The sequence below is a fragment of the Chiloscyllium plagiosum genome, unplaced genomic scaffold (genome assembly GCF_037043375.1).
Source record: "Chiloscyllium plagiosum isolate Xiang-an unplaced genomic scaffold, Cpla_swu_hap1 HiC_scaffold_19, whole genome shotgun sequence".
Taxonomy (NCBI): domain Eukaryota; kingdom Metazoa; phylum Chordata; class Chondrichthyes; order Orectolobiformes; family Hemiscylliidae; genus Chiloscyllium; species Chiloscyllium plagiosum.
The window spans coordinates 72,204,041-72,220,978 of NW_028270157.1; the positions used below are offsets into that span (position 1 = coordinate 72,204,041).

General features: G+C 47.0%; 1 protein-coding gene across 1 annotated transcript in view; it reads right to left on the bottom strand.

The window, feature by feature from the left end:
- The window catches only part of LOC122559455 (aldo-keto reductase family 1 member D1-like), a 31,227-nt gene extending 18,820 nt beyond the window's left edge, over positions 1-12,407 (bottom strand). The window contains exons 1-4 of the mRNA XM_043708908.2: positions 12,250-12,407; positions 9,194-9,361; positions 8,334-8,450; positions 6,132-6,209 (exon numbers count right to left, since the gene is read on the bottom strand). Of these exons, the coding sequence (XP_043564843.1) occupies positions 6,132-6,209; positions 8,334-8,450; positions 9,194-9,361; positions 12,250-12,342 (456 nt within the window). The 5' untranslated portion in view covers positions 12,343-12,407. The remainder of the gene's footprint in view (positions 1-6,131; positions 6,210-8,333; positions 8,451-9,193; positions 9,362-12,249) is intronic.
- Positions 12,408-16,938: the final 4,531 nt, after the last annotated feature.

The following is a 16,938-nucleotide window of genomic DNA, read 5'->3' on the forward strand; positions in this document are numbered from 1 at the left end:
GAAGCTACTGGTACTCTTAATAACCTTTTTCATTTTGTTTGTGTAGTGATTGGAACAATGTCAAACACGCGGATCTTATAGAGTATGAGTTCTCTGTTTGGGGCTGTTACCTGGTCCAATCGGAGAGCCCTGGCTGACAGATACAAACAGGACTGTTCATTCTGTGTGAGCTTAGTCAGTGTCATGTACTATGCACCAGCTTTCATGGGGTTTTTTCAGTGGCAATGAAATTGAGTTGCTGACATAGTCAGGTTGGTGGGGCAGTTCCCAGAGCGCCAACAAGGACAGAAATTACCACCAGTAGCTCCCCCACATTCATGGGAATGACTAGGTAAACCCCGGATTTGATTACACACTGACTCTGCTGGTCCTTTCATGAGTTCTATGTTTTTAGTCATTATGAACACTCATTCAAAGTGGTTGGATCAATATAGAGATAATTCCTCAAACAGAGGGATGACAATTTCAAAGTCCCAAGTGTCTTTTGCAATACATGGACTGCCAGAGCTGTTGGTCATAGACAACAGGCCATCATTGACTAGCAGTGAATTCGAGCATTTCCTAAATTCAAATAGCATTCAGCATTCAAGGACACATCCATATCATCTATCGTCCAATGTCTGGCAGAAAGAGCAGTCCATACTTGGAAGGCATGCTTAAAGAAACAGCCTATAACTTCACCCATTACCAAACCATTCTGGTTCCTGTTTGATTATAGGACCACTCCTCATGCAACTACAGGGACAGCTCCAGCAGAGTTGCTAATGTTGAGAAAACTCCGTACCAAGTTAAACCTGATCTTCCCAGACCTGGGAGAAAGGGTGTAACAGCATCAGGAGTGCTAATGCCAGACATAAGACTCCTCTAAGTGAGAGAGACAGTTTACTTCAGGGGATGAGATTTGGTGTCAAAACCATGGGAATGGCCCCACATGGATAAGGTCCCATGACGTACAAAATTCAGGTAGGAGAGGCAGTCCTGAATAGGTAAGCTGAAGCCTCGCAAATGGGGCAAGAGCAAAAAAAAACCTGGCCCCCTCAGAATTTCTAGCGAGGTTGTCAGAGCCTGTAGATGCTCTCCATCCACCTCACCTTGAAGAAACCTCCAAGGCCTAGAAAGACACAGGTGCCTGTGCCACCTGAAGAAGAATTTCTTCCCAGATGTTTCGGGTGCAAGAGGTGGGCTATGGCATGGTACATGCCACCAGTATCTGAGGCAGGAGAAACTACAGGAGGATGGGTCTATGTCCCAGGGCTTAGAGGGGGAGGGATGTAGTGATTGGAGCAATGTCAGAAAAATGGATCTCACAGAATATGAGTTCCATGACTGGGGTTGTTAACCTGGTCAAATTAGGGAGTCCTTGCTGACAGATACAAACAGGAGTGTCAGAGGTTCTGTTCATTCTAGGAGGTAGTTCTGTGCTAGCTGGGTCAGTGTTTTTTACTATGCACCAAGTAAATGAAGGGTGACTTCATGACGAGACATCACTTGGAGTTATTCATTTTGCTTCTAAAGGTAAGGGATAATATTTTTCAGGACACCCCTCAACATCTGTTTCCCCAGTATATGATTGCTTTCAGATGCAAGGGTTGCTTGTGGACACAGAATCAGCAGTTGAACTGTGGTTTATTATTCTCCATTCTTTCAACACATTTTATCAGTCTAGGAACCTCACTTTTTGGCTACCTTCTTGAACAGGCTATTAGTATTTAAATGGGCCAGTAGCTATTTCTGCATGTTCTGCAAATGCTGCACCCATACATCCATTAGAGACCTCACGCACCTGAGTTACAACTGATCTGTGGATATGTAGCGTAGTCACTCACATTCCCACTATTTACAACCTCAAGATGGCAATGGAGTAGCATGTGGTCGGTTGCCTGGGGCTCATAAATTCTCATATGTTATCTTTTTTTCCCTCTGTTCTTTTTCATGTCGTTCTTTCATTTTATTTTATTTTCGTTGCAGCTTTCTGCAGGTTAGTAGCCAAAATCGGTCCAGCTGCTACAGCTGGCTGTGCATGGAATGATGGTTCATCCCGCTGGCTGGAGGCAGCATTGGACACGGCTCCTCACGGTTTTGGAGGCAGTGGCGGCAGGGGCAAAGCTTCCTCCAGCGATCGGCAGTGGCAATGGCAGTCTTTTCAAGGCTGCGGTGTTGGCAGGGTGACATCTTGGAGGAAGGCAGCCAGAGCAAGACGGCAACAGCGGCCTGGTCGGGCCAGAGATTCCCAGATGCAGTTGGCTCAGAGTGGGGACTGCAGGCTGCGGCTGCGGAAGCGACAGTGATGGTATGTACAGAGCCAAGACTCCTGGTGTCACTGAGGCACCAAAGGAGCTGGGGACTCCTGGCTGTGGAATGAGCGTGGGTCTAACACAGGGTCTGGCATTGGCAATAGCGTTGTGAGGTGGCTCCAACGGCGAAGAGATGGTGCCTAAAGTGTGGCAACTCCTACATTAAAGGGCTAGCGCGGGCAGCGACAAGGTGGTAGTGGAGGGGTGGAGGCACAGGCAATGTTGATGAGTCAGCTCAGGACTATCATTCAATGATAACTTTTATCCTTAAACATTTCAAACGGCACTGGATTGTGGTGAATGGTGATACTTTTCACTGTATTTTGCTCTGTTATTCACTGCAGTGAATGCAAGTGACAATAAATCAATCATTCATTATTTAGCTTTAACTCAACCCCAACATGTTTTGTTGCTTAGGACCACCATCACAAACACACAATGTATAATATCGATATTTCCGAACAAGCTTGTTCAGAGATATTATTACACACCTCTGAACAGGTGAGACTTGAACTCAGGTCTCCTGGTCCGGCGGCAAGGATACATCGTATCAGGTGCAACATTTATTCCCACCAGCTACTCCGAGTGTTAGATTTTGCAACTAATTCCATATAATCATGAGGAATTGACCTCAATTTGGTTATTAGTTTGAATAAATACTGTATAATCACCAGACATATGCCTTACCAGGGAATTCCCGTTCCCAGTGACCCGACAAAATCATCCTCTTCCTCAGATTTGTTTTCATCATCTTAAGGATCTCCCCTTTGACTTAGACAGTACATTGCATTGTATTTTAAAAGACAAACATGTATTTACCCTTTGTTGTATATAGTCTGTCCATTATATTGACTGAGTGTTCAATAATGAGGCCATTTTGAAATCTGGCAAATGGTGAATTTCCTGACTGCTTCATTTAATCATTGAAGGCAGTTCAGTTTCTGACTGATAATTGTCAGAGATTGACCAATGATATGTTAAGAACATGAATAAAGTATGAATGTTTCCTGAATACATTTTCAAAAAACTGGGGTTGAAGTGTTCCGAGGCGGAAGATGAGGTGTTCTTCCTCCAGGTGTCTGGTGGTGAGGGAGCAGCGGTGAAGGAGGCCCAGGACTTCAACAGCTTCCTCATTTCCCCTTCCCCCACCTCATCCTAGTTTCAAACTTCCAGCACAGCACTGTCCCCATGACTTGTCCGGACTTGTCCGACCTGCCCAGCTCCTTTTCCACCTTTCCACTCCACCCTCTCCTCCCTGACCTATCACCTTCATCTCCTCCCCCACTGACCTATTGTACTCTATGCTACTCTCTCCCCACCCCCACCCTCCTCTAGCTTATCTCTCCACGCTTCAGGCTCACTGCCTTTATTCCTGATGAAGGGCTTTTGCCCGAACCGTCGATTTCGCTGCTCATTGGATGCTGCCTGAACTGCTGTGCTCTTCCAGCACCACTAATCCAGAATCTGGTTTCCAGCATCTGCAGTCATTGTTTTTACCCAATTGAGTTTCTGGTCAATGATAACTCCAGGATGTTGGTAGTGGGGTTTCAGTGATAGTAACACCTTTGAATACCAGGGGTGGTGGTTAGATTGTTTTTATTCATGATGGTCATAGCCTGGCATTTGTGTGACCCGAATGTTAATTGCCACTTGTCAGCCCAAGCCTGGATATTGTCCAGATTTTGTTGCATTTGACCATGGACTGTTTCAATGTCTGAGGAGTTGCAAATGGTGATGAACGTAGCACAATCATCGGCAAACATCCCCACTTCTGACCTTATGATTGGGAGGGTGGTGTCATTCATGAAGCAGATGGAGATGGTTGGGCTGAGGACACTGCCCAGAGGAACTCCTGCAGAGAGGTCCTGGAGCTGAAAAGAATGACCTCCAACAACCACGACCATCTTCCTATGTGCCAGGTATGACCCCAACCACTGGAGAGTTTGCCCCCTGATCCCCACTGATTCCAGTTTTGCCAGGGCTTCTTGATGCCACACTCCTTGATGTCACGGACTGTCACTCTCACCTCCCCACTGGAATTCAGCCCTTTTGTCCATTTTTGGGCAAAGGTCCCGTGCTGAGTGCCTCTGGCGGAAACCAAACTGGGCGTCACTGAGCAGGTTATTGTTGAGCGGGTGCTGCTTGATTGCACAGTCCATCACTTTACTGATGATCCAGAGTAAATTGATGGGGCAGTAATTGGCTGGGTTGGATTTGTCCAGCTTTTTGTGTACAGGACATGCTTGGGCAATTACTGGAATAGCTTAGCTAGGGGAGTGACAAGTTCTGGAACACATGTCTTCAGGACTATTACCGGATTGTTACCAGGGCCCATTGTCTTTGCAATATCCAGTGCCTCCAGCCATTTCTTGATATCATGGAATGAATCGACTTGGCTGAAGATTTGTATCTATATTGCTGGTGACCACTAGAGGAGGCTGAGATGGATCACCCGCTCGGTACTTCTGGCTGAAGATTGCTGCGAAAGCTTCAGCCTTATCCTTTGCACTGATGTGCCCGGCTCTTCCATCGTTGAGGAGGGGGATATTTGTGGAGCCTCCTCCTTCAGTGAGTTGTTTAATTGTCCACCAGCATTCGCGATTGGAAATGGCACAACTGCAGAGGTTAGATGTGATCTGTTGGTTGTGGGATCACTTAGCTCCGTCTATCACTTGGTGCTTATGCTGTTCAGCATGCAAGTACTCCTGCTTGGTGGCTTCACCAGGTTGACACCTCATCTTCAGGTATGCCTGGTGCTGCTCCTGGCATGCTCTCCTGCATTCTCCATTGAACCTGGGTTAATCTCCTGACTTGATGGTAATGGTTGAGTGGGGGGGATATGCTGGGCCATGAGGTTACATATTGTGCTGGAGTACAATCCTGCTGCATTTGTTGGTCACAGAGTCTCATGGATGCCCAGTATTGATCAAAGTCTTTCCCATTTAACCCAGTGATAGTGTCACACAGCCAATGGATATTATTCTCAATGTGCAGGTGGGACTTTGACTCCACAAGGACTGTGTGGTGGTCACTATTACTGATACTGTCATAGACAGATGCATCTACAGCCAGCAGATTGATAAGGGTGAGGTCAGGTATGTTTTTCCCTCCTGTTGTTTCCCTCACTATCTGCCGCAGACTCAATCCAACAGCTATGTCCCCAACCAGCTCCATCTGTAGGACTGCTGCTGAGCCACTCTTGCTGGTGAACATTGAAATCCCCCACCCAGAGGACATTCTGTGCCCTTGCCATCCTCAGTGTTCAACATGGAGGAGGACTGATTCATCAGCCGAGGGAGGACGGTACGTGGTAATCAGCAGGAGGTTTCCTTGTTCATTGTCAACCTGAAGCGATAAGACTTCATGGGGTCTGGATTCAATGTTGTGGACTCCTGGAGCAACTCCATCCTGACTATATATTAGTGAACCAAATGAGTTTTCTGACAATTGACAATGATTTTGTGATCAGTGGATCACAATGATTAGTAGATTCTTATTTCCAGATTTTTTTTGTTGAATTCAAATTCTACCATCTGCTGTGCGGGATTTGAACCCAGATCTCCAGCTGAGTTTCAGGATTAGTAATCTAGCAATAATGCCACTAGGCCATTGCCTACTCGATGCTTAACGGAATTAAACCTGATATCAGTACAACAGCAAGCTTTCATTTACTGCACTGAGTCTTATTGGGCAAGACATGTAAAAGTTTGTCAATTAATTCACAATGCATTAACTAGGCTGTGACTCTCTTGTTTGATGCTGACCAGTTTTTGAGTCCTCAGCAAGAAGCAGAGTGTATTATTTGGATGGTGTAAAGATAGGACACTCCCAGCTTACCTCCCAGGTAGCACACAGGTCAGTTGGATGATACAAATACTTCCCATTTTCATCACGGGGATAAAACACATCTCCCGGCTGCAATGGGTAATTGCAAAGAGTTAAAAGAAATGACAACAACAGCAATTTGCATTTATATAGCACCCCTAATGTAAACTCATCACATACTTTATGGGGATGTTATAAAACTAAATATGACAGCAAGAAAGATGAAGAAGAAATTAAGACATAATTAAAACCTTGCTCAAAGAGATTTGGTTAAATAGGTGATTAGATCTCTGGGCAATACCAGAGAATGAACCATTGCAAGAGGAATCTACAGGAATCTGTGACAATCAGCTGGACCCAGAGACTGAGATCTGAAAAACAAAGCAAAATGATCAGGGCACTCAGCACACAGTCTTAGGAGAGAGGGCTGAGGACCAATTCTTTCATTGGAATGATTCCTATGAACCTTAGGCACTTGTAGGGCATGTTAATGGACTAGGGACTTTTTAAACAGCAAGCTTGTTCCTGAGCATGTTCTGAGAGATAGGATAATGGGAAGTGAATGTGAAGAGATGAGCAGCAGCCTGCAGATTTCGTGTGGAGAAGAAGCAGCAGTCCTTATCACATCGAGACAAGGAGATGACTTCTTTATTTTACACGTCAGCTTTTGAGACAGATCCTAATGTGACAGTTCCCCATCAGACCCTGATGTGACAGTTCCCCATCAGACCCTGATGTGACAGTTCCCCATCAGACCCTGATGTGACAGTTCCCCATCAGACCCTGATGTGACAGTTCCCCATCAGACCCTGATGTGACAGTTCCCCATCAGGCCTCGATGTGACAGTTCCCCATCAGACCTCGATGTGACAGTTCCCCATCAGACCCTGATGTGACAGTTCCCCATCAGACCTCGATGTGACAGTTCCCCATCAGACCCTGATGTGGCAGTTCCCCATCAGACCCTGATGTGACAGTTCCCCATCAGACCCTGATGTGACAGTTCCCCATCAGGCCCTGATGTGACAGTTCCCCATCAGACCTCGATGTGACAGTTCCCCATCAGACCCTGATGTGACAGTTCCCCATCAGGCCCTGATGTGACAGTTCCCCATCAGGCCTCGATGTGACACTTCCCCATCAGACCCCGATGTGACAGTTCCCCATCAGACCCTGATGTGACAGTTCCCCATCAGACCTCGATGTGACAGTTCCTCATTGTTATTGCACATTAATGTGTCCCAGCTTTTTATTTATTGCCCTCCCAATGGATCCAGCCAATCAGGAACTGTGTAGCCTTTTCTGGCATACATCTTCGTCAGAACAAACTGTGAGTGGGACAGGGACAGTTATAATACGATAAAATATTCCATACTGTGGAAAATGTGTGTAAGTGTTACTTCTGCAGAAGTCATGTACTCAGAAGTCATAAAGACTTTGTTGTGTCAGCAGAAGTAATTAGACTCAGCTATTAAGGGCGGGTTGCACGCTGACAACAGGCCACAGACAAATGTAACTGTGTTGCTGGAAAAGCGCAGCAGGTCAGGCAGCATCTAAGGTGCAGGAGAATCGACGTTTTGGTCATGAGCCCTTCTTCAGGCTCATGCCCGAAATGTTGATTCTCCTGCTCCCTGGATGCTGCCTGACCTGCTGCGCTTTTCCAGCAACACATTTTCAGCTCTGATCTCCAGCAGCTGCAGTCCTCACTTTCTCCACAGACAGATGTAGTCAACTGATTAGATTAGTAGCTGCACAGAGCAATGAAACTGCCTACTTTTGTGTGGCATTCGCTCTTGCAAGAACGTACGAATAAAGACTGCTTCGGAGTTTGACTCAGACTAAAATTATTTGGCAGTGAGCTTCGTTTCTCACAATACTTCAATTGTTATGGTACAAAACCCTCTGACTCAGCACCTAGAGAGCAACAAGAATTTAGGGTGCATTCCTGTTCCTGATCACAATTGATGGATCCCTGTTGAATCTCTGGTGCAGGGATTATTGACTGCAGCCTCCAATAGTTGAAGTGCCTGCTGATGCTCAGTATCTAGAATGACCAGTAAAGAATGGAGATTTGGATGAGGTGGTGGAGGACAGCAAATGCCTGAGAAACTGTACAGCAATAAGAGACAGCATGGTCAATGAGATAGCAAGACATTAGGGCAGTTCAAGAAGAAAAGCAGTGAAAAAGCAACACCAAGGAGGGCACTGACTCACCTTAAATGCCAATGGAAGCTCAATAAGGTACAGGTCGATGTAATCAAACTTCAACAGTTTGAGGGATTTCTCCAGGCTGGATCGTACCAGTTGCGGTGGGTGAAAGGTGTTCCACAGCTGAAAGTGTAAAGTCAAACTGAAGCAGCTGACAATCTGTTTTTGAAGACTTCACAACCTTTTCTATTACTGCAATTACATTCACAGTTCCAACTGTCGATTGCAAACAGCATGGATACCAGTGCAGTGAGCTGTGAGTTTGTGTGAATGCATGTGTGTTTGTGTGTGCGCGTACAAATGCATACTACCTGCATGATTTGGAGGTGCCGGTGTTGGACTGGGGTGTACAAAGTTAAAAATCACACAACACCAGGTTATAGTCCAACAGGTTTAATTGGAAGCACTAGCTTTCGGAGCGACGCTCCTTCATCAGCTGGGTGTGGTGTCAGGTGCCCTCCACAACCACCTGATGAAGGAGCAGGGCTCTGAAAGCTAGTGCTTCCAATTAAACCGGTTGGACTAGAACCTGGTGTTGTGTGATTTGTAACTTACTACCTGTATGTGTGAGGTTGTTCTGTTATATTAACAGCATGTGTGTATATGGCTTTGTGTGTTTACATGTGGATGTATACACCGGGTCTGTGCATGTGCAAGGTAATGTGCGATTGCAGGTGAGTGCAGGAGGCCAATTGAGATTAAGATCAAACTCTCTGCGATCACGCGGAGTTGAATAGCTGAGTAATGGTCAATACCTGGAGGCAAATGTCAAAATGCAGGATGTGTGTGAAACCAAAACAAACCGGTGGTCAGCAGCTCCAAGTAAAGATGTGGACAGAGAGAGGGAGAGGGAGAAGCTGAATTACCTTGCCACAGTAATAGAGGTCCTCACGTGTCACTGTACCGTCAGCAATCTTCTCGTGAATGGCTCTTCCGATTTCATCTTCGTTACCGTAAACCAAGGCTCCGTCAAAGTGTCGGTATCCTACATCAATCGCGATTTTTACCGCTTCATAACACGCACCTTTGGCAGTCTATGACAGAAAAAAAAGCAACGGGACAGTGCTCAGAGCACAATTTATAAGCTGTTTTAACATACAAAGCTCAGTATATTATCACATTTCCAGCCAGCTTAATAGCCCAAGCCTTCCCAGAGCAACACTTGCTGTCAGATTACTGCTATCACACCTACCGGTACCTCTCTCCTCTCACTTCATTACCACTGGACAGAGACCCATGTGAGTGCAGAGGAACGAGAGCCAAAGTTTCATATCAGTCACCCTTCTCCAGGACTGGAAACTGGACCTGAACATTTAGCTCTGTTTTCTTCCCACGGATGCTGAGGTTTTTTCCAGCAATTTTGTTTCTGATTTCCAGCATCCGCAGTTCTTTTCGGGCTTGCTTTGCGTTTATGAACGTTTCGTCGAAATTCTAGATTCGAGAAGCCAGCCCGAGATTCTATTGAAGGAAAACTGACTATGTTTCAATTCAGATATAAACATTATAATACTGATTAAACCGCAAACTAGCAAATTTGTCTAACTGCACAAATTCAGTTTTCTGCTGGAATTTTTCCACGACCAGGCCAATTACAGAGTCTGTCCAGTGAGCACACTTTCTGGCCGTTAATATTTCACATGGCTTCACATCTCAGAGTTGACACCGCGTTAGAAACCAGAAATGGGGCTGCAATATGAAAACAGGGGAGAGGTGCAGCGCCTTTCTGAATACTTGATCAAAGCCCAGGTGGAGTATAACCGTTCCTGTGTGTGTCAGTATGTGTGTTTGGCAGAATGTACATGCGTGCGTGATTGCGTGTTCCTGTGTGTTCAGTGTGTGTATGAGTTTATGTACCTGTGCAGGCGTCTGAGTGTACGTGTGTCTGTGAGTGTGTGTATATATGTCTGTCTGTGCCTGGGTGGGTGGATATATGTGTGTCTGTCTGAGTGTGTGTATATGTTTATCTGAGTGTGTGCCTGTGAGTGTGTGTATATATGTGTGCCTGTGAGTGTGTGTATATATGTCTGTCTGAGTGTGTTTATATATGTGTGTCTGAGAGTGTGTGTATATGTCTATCTGAGTGTGTGCCTGTGAATGTGTATATATATGTCTATCTGAGTGTGTGCCTGAGTGTGTGTATATAAAAAGTAAGAGTAATAAAAAGATGGGGTACTGGGCTAACGGTCGGATACTTGGTAGTGTGGATGAGCAGAGGGATCTTGGTGTCCATGTACACAAATCTTTGAAAGTTGCCACCCAGGTAAATAGTGCGGTGAAGAAGGCATATGGCGTACTGGCTTTTATTGGTAGAGGAATTGAGTTCCGGAGTCCTGAGGTCATGTTGCAGCTGTATAAGACTCTGGTGCGGCCACATCTGGAGTATTGTGTGCAGTTTTGGTCGCCATACTATAGGAAGGATGTGGAGGCACTGGAACGGGTGCAGAGGAGGTTTACCAGGATGTTGCCTGGTATGGTAGAAAGATCGTATGAGGAAAGGCTGAGGCACTTGGGGTTGTTTTCATTGGAGAAAAGAAGGTTTAGGGGTGACTTGATAGAGGTGTATAAGATGATTAGGGGTTTAGATAGGGTCAACAGTGAGAATCTTTTTCCACGTATGGAGTCAGCTATTACAAGGGGGCATAGCTTTAAATTAAGGGGGGGTAGGTATAGGACAGATGTTAGGGGTAGGTTCTTTACTCAGCGAGTCGTGAGTTCATGGAATGCCCTGCCAGTAGCAGTGGTGAACTCTCCCTCATTATGGGCATTTAAGCGGGCATTGGATAGGCATATGGAGGATAGTGGGCTAGTGTAGGTTAGGTGGGCTTGGATCGGCGCAACATCAAGGGCCGAAGGGCCTGTACTGCGCTGTATTCTTCTATGTTCTATGTTCTATGTTCTATATGTCTGTCTGTGTGTGTATATATGTGTCTGTCTGAGTGTGTGTATATGTCTATCTGAGTGTGTGCCTGTGAGTGTGTGTATATATGTCTGTTTGTGTGTGTATATATGTGTGCCTGTGAGTGTGTGTATATATGTCTGTCTGAGTGTGTTTATATATGTGTCTGAGAGTGTGTGTATGTCTATCTGAGTGTGTGCCTGTGAATGTGTATATATATGTCTATCTGAGTGTGTGCCTGAGTGTGTGTATATATGTCTGTGTGTGTATATGTGTCTGTCTGAGTGTGTGTATATGTCTATCTGAGTGTGTGCCTGTGAGTGTGTGTATATATGTCTGTCTGTGTGTGTATATATGTGTGCCTGTGAGTGTGTATATATGTCTGTCTGAGTGTGTTTATATATGTGTCTGAGAGTGTGTATATATGTCTATCTGAGTGTGTGCCTGTGAATGTGTATATATATGTCTGTCTGAGTGTGTTTATATATGTGTGTCTGAGAGTGTGTATATATGTCTATCTGAGTGTGTGTCTGTGAGTGTGTGTATATATGTCTGTCTGAATGTGTTTATAAATGCCTTTCTGAGTGTATGTATGTCTGAGAGTGTGTAGATATGTCTATCTGAGTGTATGTGTGCCTGAGTGTATATGTTTGTCAGGATGTATGTGTGTGTGGAGGGGCACACTGGAGACTCAGTGCTGTGCACTGGCAGCACACGCTCTGCTAATAATTATCATCCACCCGACTCTGGTTACCCATTATTCTGCTTCCGACCCGCAGCCCCACCAGCCCAGAGAGTGAAAACCTGGCCATTCGGGGTCATTTCATTCTAGGCAGGGGCTCAGTGAGCTGGAAAGTTGCCTGGCTTTATTCCTGTCTGCGGAGTGACAATCCAAACCAGTTACTCTGTGCTGTGCTAAACAACGTTCACTTGATGACGGGGCAATGTTCAAGCTTTCGAGAGCGAGACCAATAAAGAAAGTCACAGACATCGGAGGCAGATTGAAAATAGAAGAGACACACTTACTGTTTTGGGTGTAGAGTATGTTCCCAGCCCAATAATCGGAATGCTATTTCCGTCGTTTAAATGAATTCGATGGTTTTGTGGTGTTAGATCCATTTCGGTTCCAGGTTCCAGTCCAAAATCCGACTTTGTTTACAGCAGCAAGCACCCACAGGGAACAAAAAAGGGAGGGACTAACTGTAAATGCTGGATAAACATATCACCGTTAACTGTCTGCCTTCTGCGTTCATCTAGTAGCTTTAACATTTTTATTCAAGCAGCTTTTAAACTTTGCTAAATGGATGCATAGAAAGCAAGAAAGTCCAGGCCTGGTCAACTGCTCATCCTCATGACAACACAAGTGGATGCTAACAGCACATTCACCTACAGCACCATGGGTAAACTCGTCCTCCCACACCTGCCTGCATGTAGCTGCCAATGACAAGATAGTCTTTACATCAACCCATTTACCACCTCAAACACAAAGATTCAGGTAAATGTCCTGTGAGCTTATTCCCGCAATGGGACTTCAATGTCGTGGGTACACTGATGGAAAGCGAGCGGATTGCTGTCTGCACAGGGACAGGAGGAAACAAAAAGAGTGAGGGAGAGAGATATTGAAGATAAAGAGATAGTGAAGAGAGGAGGATGGAAGAGAGAGTGATAGTGAAGAGAGATATAGAGAGAGGGATGGTAGAGAGAGAGAGATAATGAAGAGACAGACAGTAGAGTGAGATAGTGAGGAGAGAGGGATGGTGGAGACAATGACAGTGAAGAGAGAAGGATGATGGAGACAGTGATATGATGAGAATGGAATAGTGGAGAGAGGAGGATAATGGAGAGAAGTTTAGTGGAGAGAACGTGTGATGACAAACAATGACAGAGAAGGGGAAGGCAGAAGGTGGAATGACAGAATGGTTATCTCCATACTACAGGACAGCAGACGGTAGCTCAGTGGCTAACACTACTACCTCAAAGTACCAGAGACCTGGGTTTGATTCCCGCCTTGGGCGACTGTCTGGAATTTGTGCATTCTCCCTGTGTCTGCGTGGGTTTCCTCCCACAATCTGAAGATATGCAGGTTAGGTGAGTTGGCCATAGTGTTCAGGGATGTGTGGGTTAGGTGCATTAGTCAGGGGAAAATGGATCTGGGTGGGTTACTTTTTGGATGGTCACTGTGGACTTGTTGGGCCAAATGGCCTGTTACCACACTGTAGGGAATCTAATCTAAACATAACAGAGACAGACATTTAGAAGGAGGGATTTTCCAGAAAGAGGGTTTTCCTTAGGGATAGACTTTTATAGAGTAGGACTTTCCAAAAGTAAGGATGCTGCTGAGAGAGATTTTGCAGAGAGAGTTACTTTGCAAAGTCATGGCTATTTACACTTTGTTGTTTAAAACCAGCAGATTGAATCTTGCAATTCAGCAGTTTACAAATTGGACATTAATCTTAGTTAAACATCAGTAAATGGGCAATGGTTTATAAATAAAGATTGCTTTCACAATCAGCTTGTGTGGAACACAGCAAAAATGTCAGAGAACGTTGTGCAGGAAGACCCTTCAGTAAAACGCTGTGAGGTCCGAGAGGATTATAAGATATTTATTGTGCTTAATGGTTACTTCCTGCAAGTATAAATGAGGACAATTCAAAGAACTTGTTCTTTACTAAAAGAAAAATAAGGTTATATGAAATAGTAGCAGGAGTAGAATTTGGCCAATCAAGCCTGTTCCACTATTTGACAAGGTCATGGCTTATTCGGTTGTGGCCTTGACTCCACTTTCCTGCCCAACTCCTATACTACTTGACTCTCCTGTTGATCAAATATCAGTTTAACTCAATATATCCAATAATCAGACACCACTGCTCTTGATTAAAGAGAATTCTTCAGTCAAATGGCCCACTGAGAAAAGAAATTCTGCCCCATCTCCATCTGAAATGGGGCACCCCTTCTGTTGAAATGTGCTCCCTAGTTCTAGATCTCCCTCCGAGAGGGGAAGATCTAACCTGTGCAGCATATTTCCCTCACCCCACCTGGCCACGCACGCAATCCCAAATGTCTCCCTGAGATAACCTCGCATTCTTCAAAACCCCAGTAAGTAGAAGCCAATCTATTCAATCTGTCCTCAGAAGACAGACCTCTTCATCAACATAGTGATCCTTCTCTGAACTGCTTCAAAAGCAAATATATCCCTCCTTAAGGTGGCTTTTGTGGAGGAGTGGTAGTGACCCAATCTGTGGATTAGAAGGTCCTACCTCTTTAGTTGTGGGTAAATTGTTGGAGGTGATTACAAACGATAGGATTTATAGACATTGAGAGAGGCAAAAATTGCTCAGGGATAGTCAGCATGCGTTTGTGCAACAAATACCATCTCTCACAAACTTGATTGAGTTTTTTGAGGAGGTTACCAAATACAATAACGATGGCAGGTCAGTAGATGCTGTCTATTTGGATTTTAGTAAAGCCTCGACAAAGTTCCGTATGGTAAACAAATTAGTAAAGTCAGGTCACGTGAGATTCAGGGTGAGCTTGTCAATTAGATACATAATTGGCTTAACAGCAGGAGACAGAGCGTGATGGCAGAGGACTGCCTGTCAGCAGCTGTGTTCTCCAGGGGATGGTCATGTGTCCTCTTTTGTCAATCACTGATATAAATGATATCACGGAGTGGGAGTGGGGAGAGTGAGGAGCTGAGTGGGAGCGAGGATATTGGTGGCAAAGTAGACAATGAAGAAGATTTTCTAAGATTACAAAGGGATCTTGATCCATTTTGCAACACCAGCGGAAAAAGTGAGAGTGAGGAGCTGAGGGGGAGTGGGGAGAGTGAGGAGCTTAGGGGGAGTGTGGAGAGTGAGGAACAGAGTGGGTGTGGGGAGAGTGAGGAGCTGAGGGGGAGTGTGGAGAGTGAGGAACAGAGTGGAGAGGGGAGAGTGAGGAGCTGAGGGGGAGTGGGGAGAGTGAGAAGGTGAGTGGGAGTGGGGAGAGTGAGGAGGTGAGTGGGAGTGGGGAGAGTGAGGAGCTGAGTGGGTGTGGGGAGAGTGAGGAGCTGAGTGGGAGTGTGGAGAGTGAGAAACTGAGTGGGTGTGGGGAGAGTGGGGAGCTGAGGGGGAGTGTGGAGAGTGAGGAGCTGAGTGGGTGTGGGGAGAGTGAGGAGCTGAGGGGGAGTGTGGAGAGTGAGGAACTGAGTGGGTGTGGGGAGATGAGGAGCTGAGGGGGAGTGTGGAGAGTGAGGAACTGAGAGGGTGTGGGGAGAGTGAGGAGCTGAGGGGGAGTGTGGAGAGTGAGGAACTGAGTGGGTGTGGGGAGATGAGGAGCTGAGGGGGAGTGTGGAGAGTGAGGAACTGAGAGGGTGTGGGGAGAGTGAGGAGCTAAGGGGGAGTGTGGAGAGTGAGGAGCTGAGTGGAGAGGGGAGAGTGAGGAGCTGAGGGGGAGTGTGGAGAGTGAGGAGCAGAGTGGGTGTGGGGAGAGTGAGGAGCTGAGTGGGTGTGGGGAGAGTGAGGAGCTGAGTGGGGAGGGGAGAGTGAGGAGCTGAGGGGGAGTGTGGAGAGTGAGGAGCTGAGTGGGTGTGGGGAGAGTGAGGAGCTGAGGGGGAGTGTGGAGAGTGAGGAACTGAGTGGGTGTGGGGAGATGAGGAGCTGAGGGGGAGTGTGGAGAGTGAGGAGCTGAGTGGGTGTGGGGAGAGTGAGGAGCTGAGGGGGAGTGTGGAGAGTGAGGAACTGAGTGGGTGTGGGGAGATGAGGAGCTGAGGGGGAGTGTGGAGAGTGAGGAACTGAGAGGGTGTGGGGAGAGTGAGGAGCTAAGGGGGAGTGTGGAGAGTGAGGAGCTGAGTGGAGAGGGGAGAGTGAGGAGCTGAGGGGGAGTGTGGAGAGTGAGGAGCAGAGTGGGTGTGGGGAGAGTGAGGAGCTGAGTGGGTGTGGGGAGAGTGAGGAGCTGAGTGGGGAGGGGAGAGTGAGGAGCTGAGGGGGAGTGTGGAGAGTGAGGAGCTGAGTGGGTGTGGGGAGAGTGAGGAGCTGAGTGGGTATGGGGAGAGTGAGGAGCTGAGTGGGAGTGGGGAGAGTGAGGAGCTGAGTGGGGAAGGGAGAGTGAGGAGCTGAGGGGGAGTGTGGAGAGTGAGGAACTGAGTGGGAGTGGGGAGAGTGAGGAGCTGAGTGGGAGTGGGGAGAGTGAGGAGTTGAGTGGGAGTGCGGAGAGTGAGGAGCTGAGAGGGGGAGGGGAGAGTGAGGAGCTGAGGGGGAGTGTGGAGAGTGAGGAACTGAGGGGGAGTGTGGAGAGTGAGGAACTGAGTGGGAGTGGGGAGAGTGAGGAGCTGAGTGGGAGTGGGGAGAGTGAGGAGGTGAGTGGGAGTGGGGAGAGTGAGGAGCTGAGTGGGAGTGGGGAGAGTGAGGAGCTGAGTGGGAGTGGGGACAGTGAGGAGCTGAGTGGGAGCGGGGAGAGTGAGGAGCTGAGTGTGAGCGGGGAGAGTGAGGAAGTGATTGGGAGTGGGGAGAGTGTGAGGCTGAGTAGGACAGGGAGAGTGAGGAGCTGAGTGTGAGTGGGGAGAGTGAGGAGCTGAGTGGGGAGAGTGTGGAGGTGAGTGGGAGTGGGGAGAGTGAGGTGCCGAGTAGGAATGGGCAGAGTGAGGAGGTGGGGAGAGTGGGGAGAGTGAGGAGCTGAGTGGGAAAGGGCAGAGTGAGGAGGTGAGTGGCAGGGGGAGAGTGAGGAGCTGACTGGAAG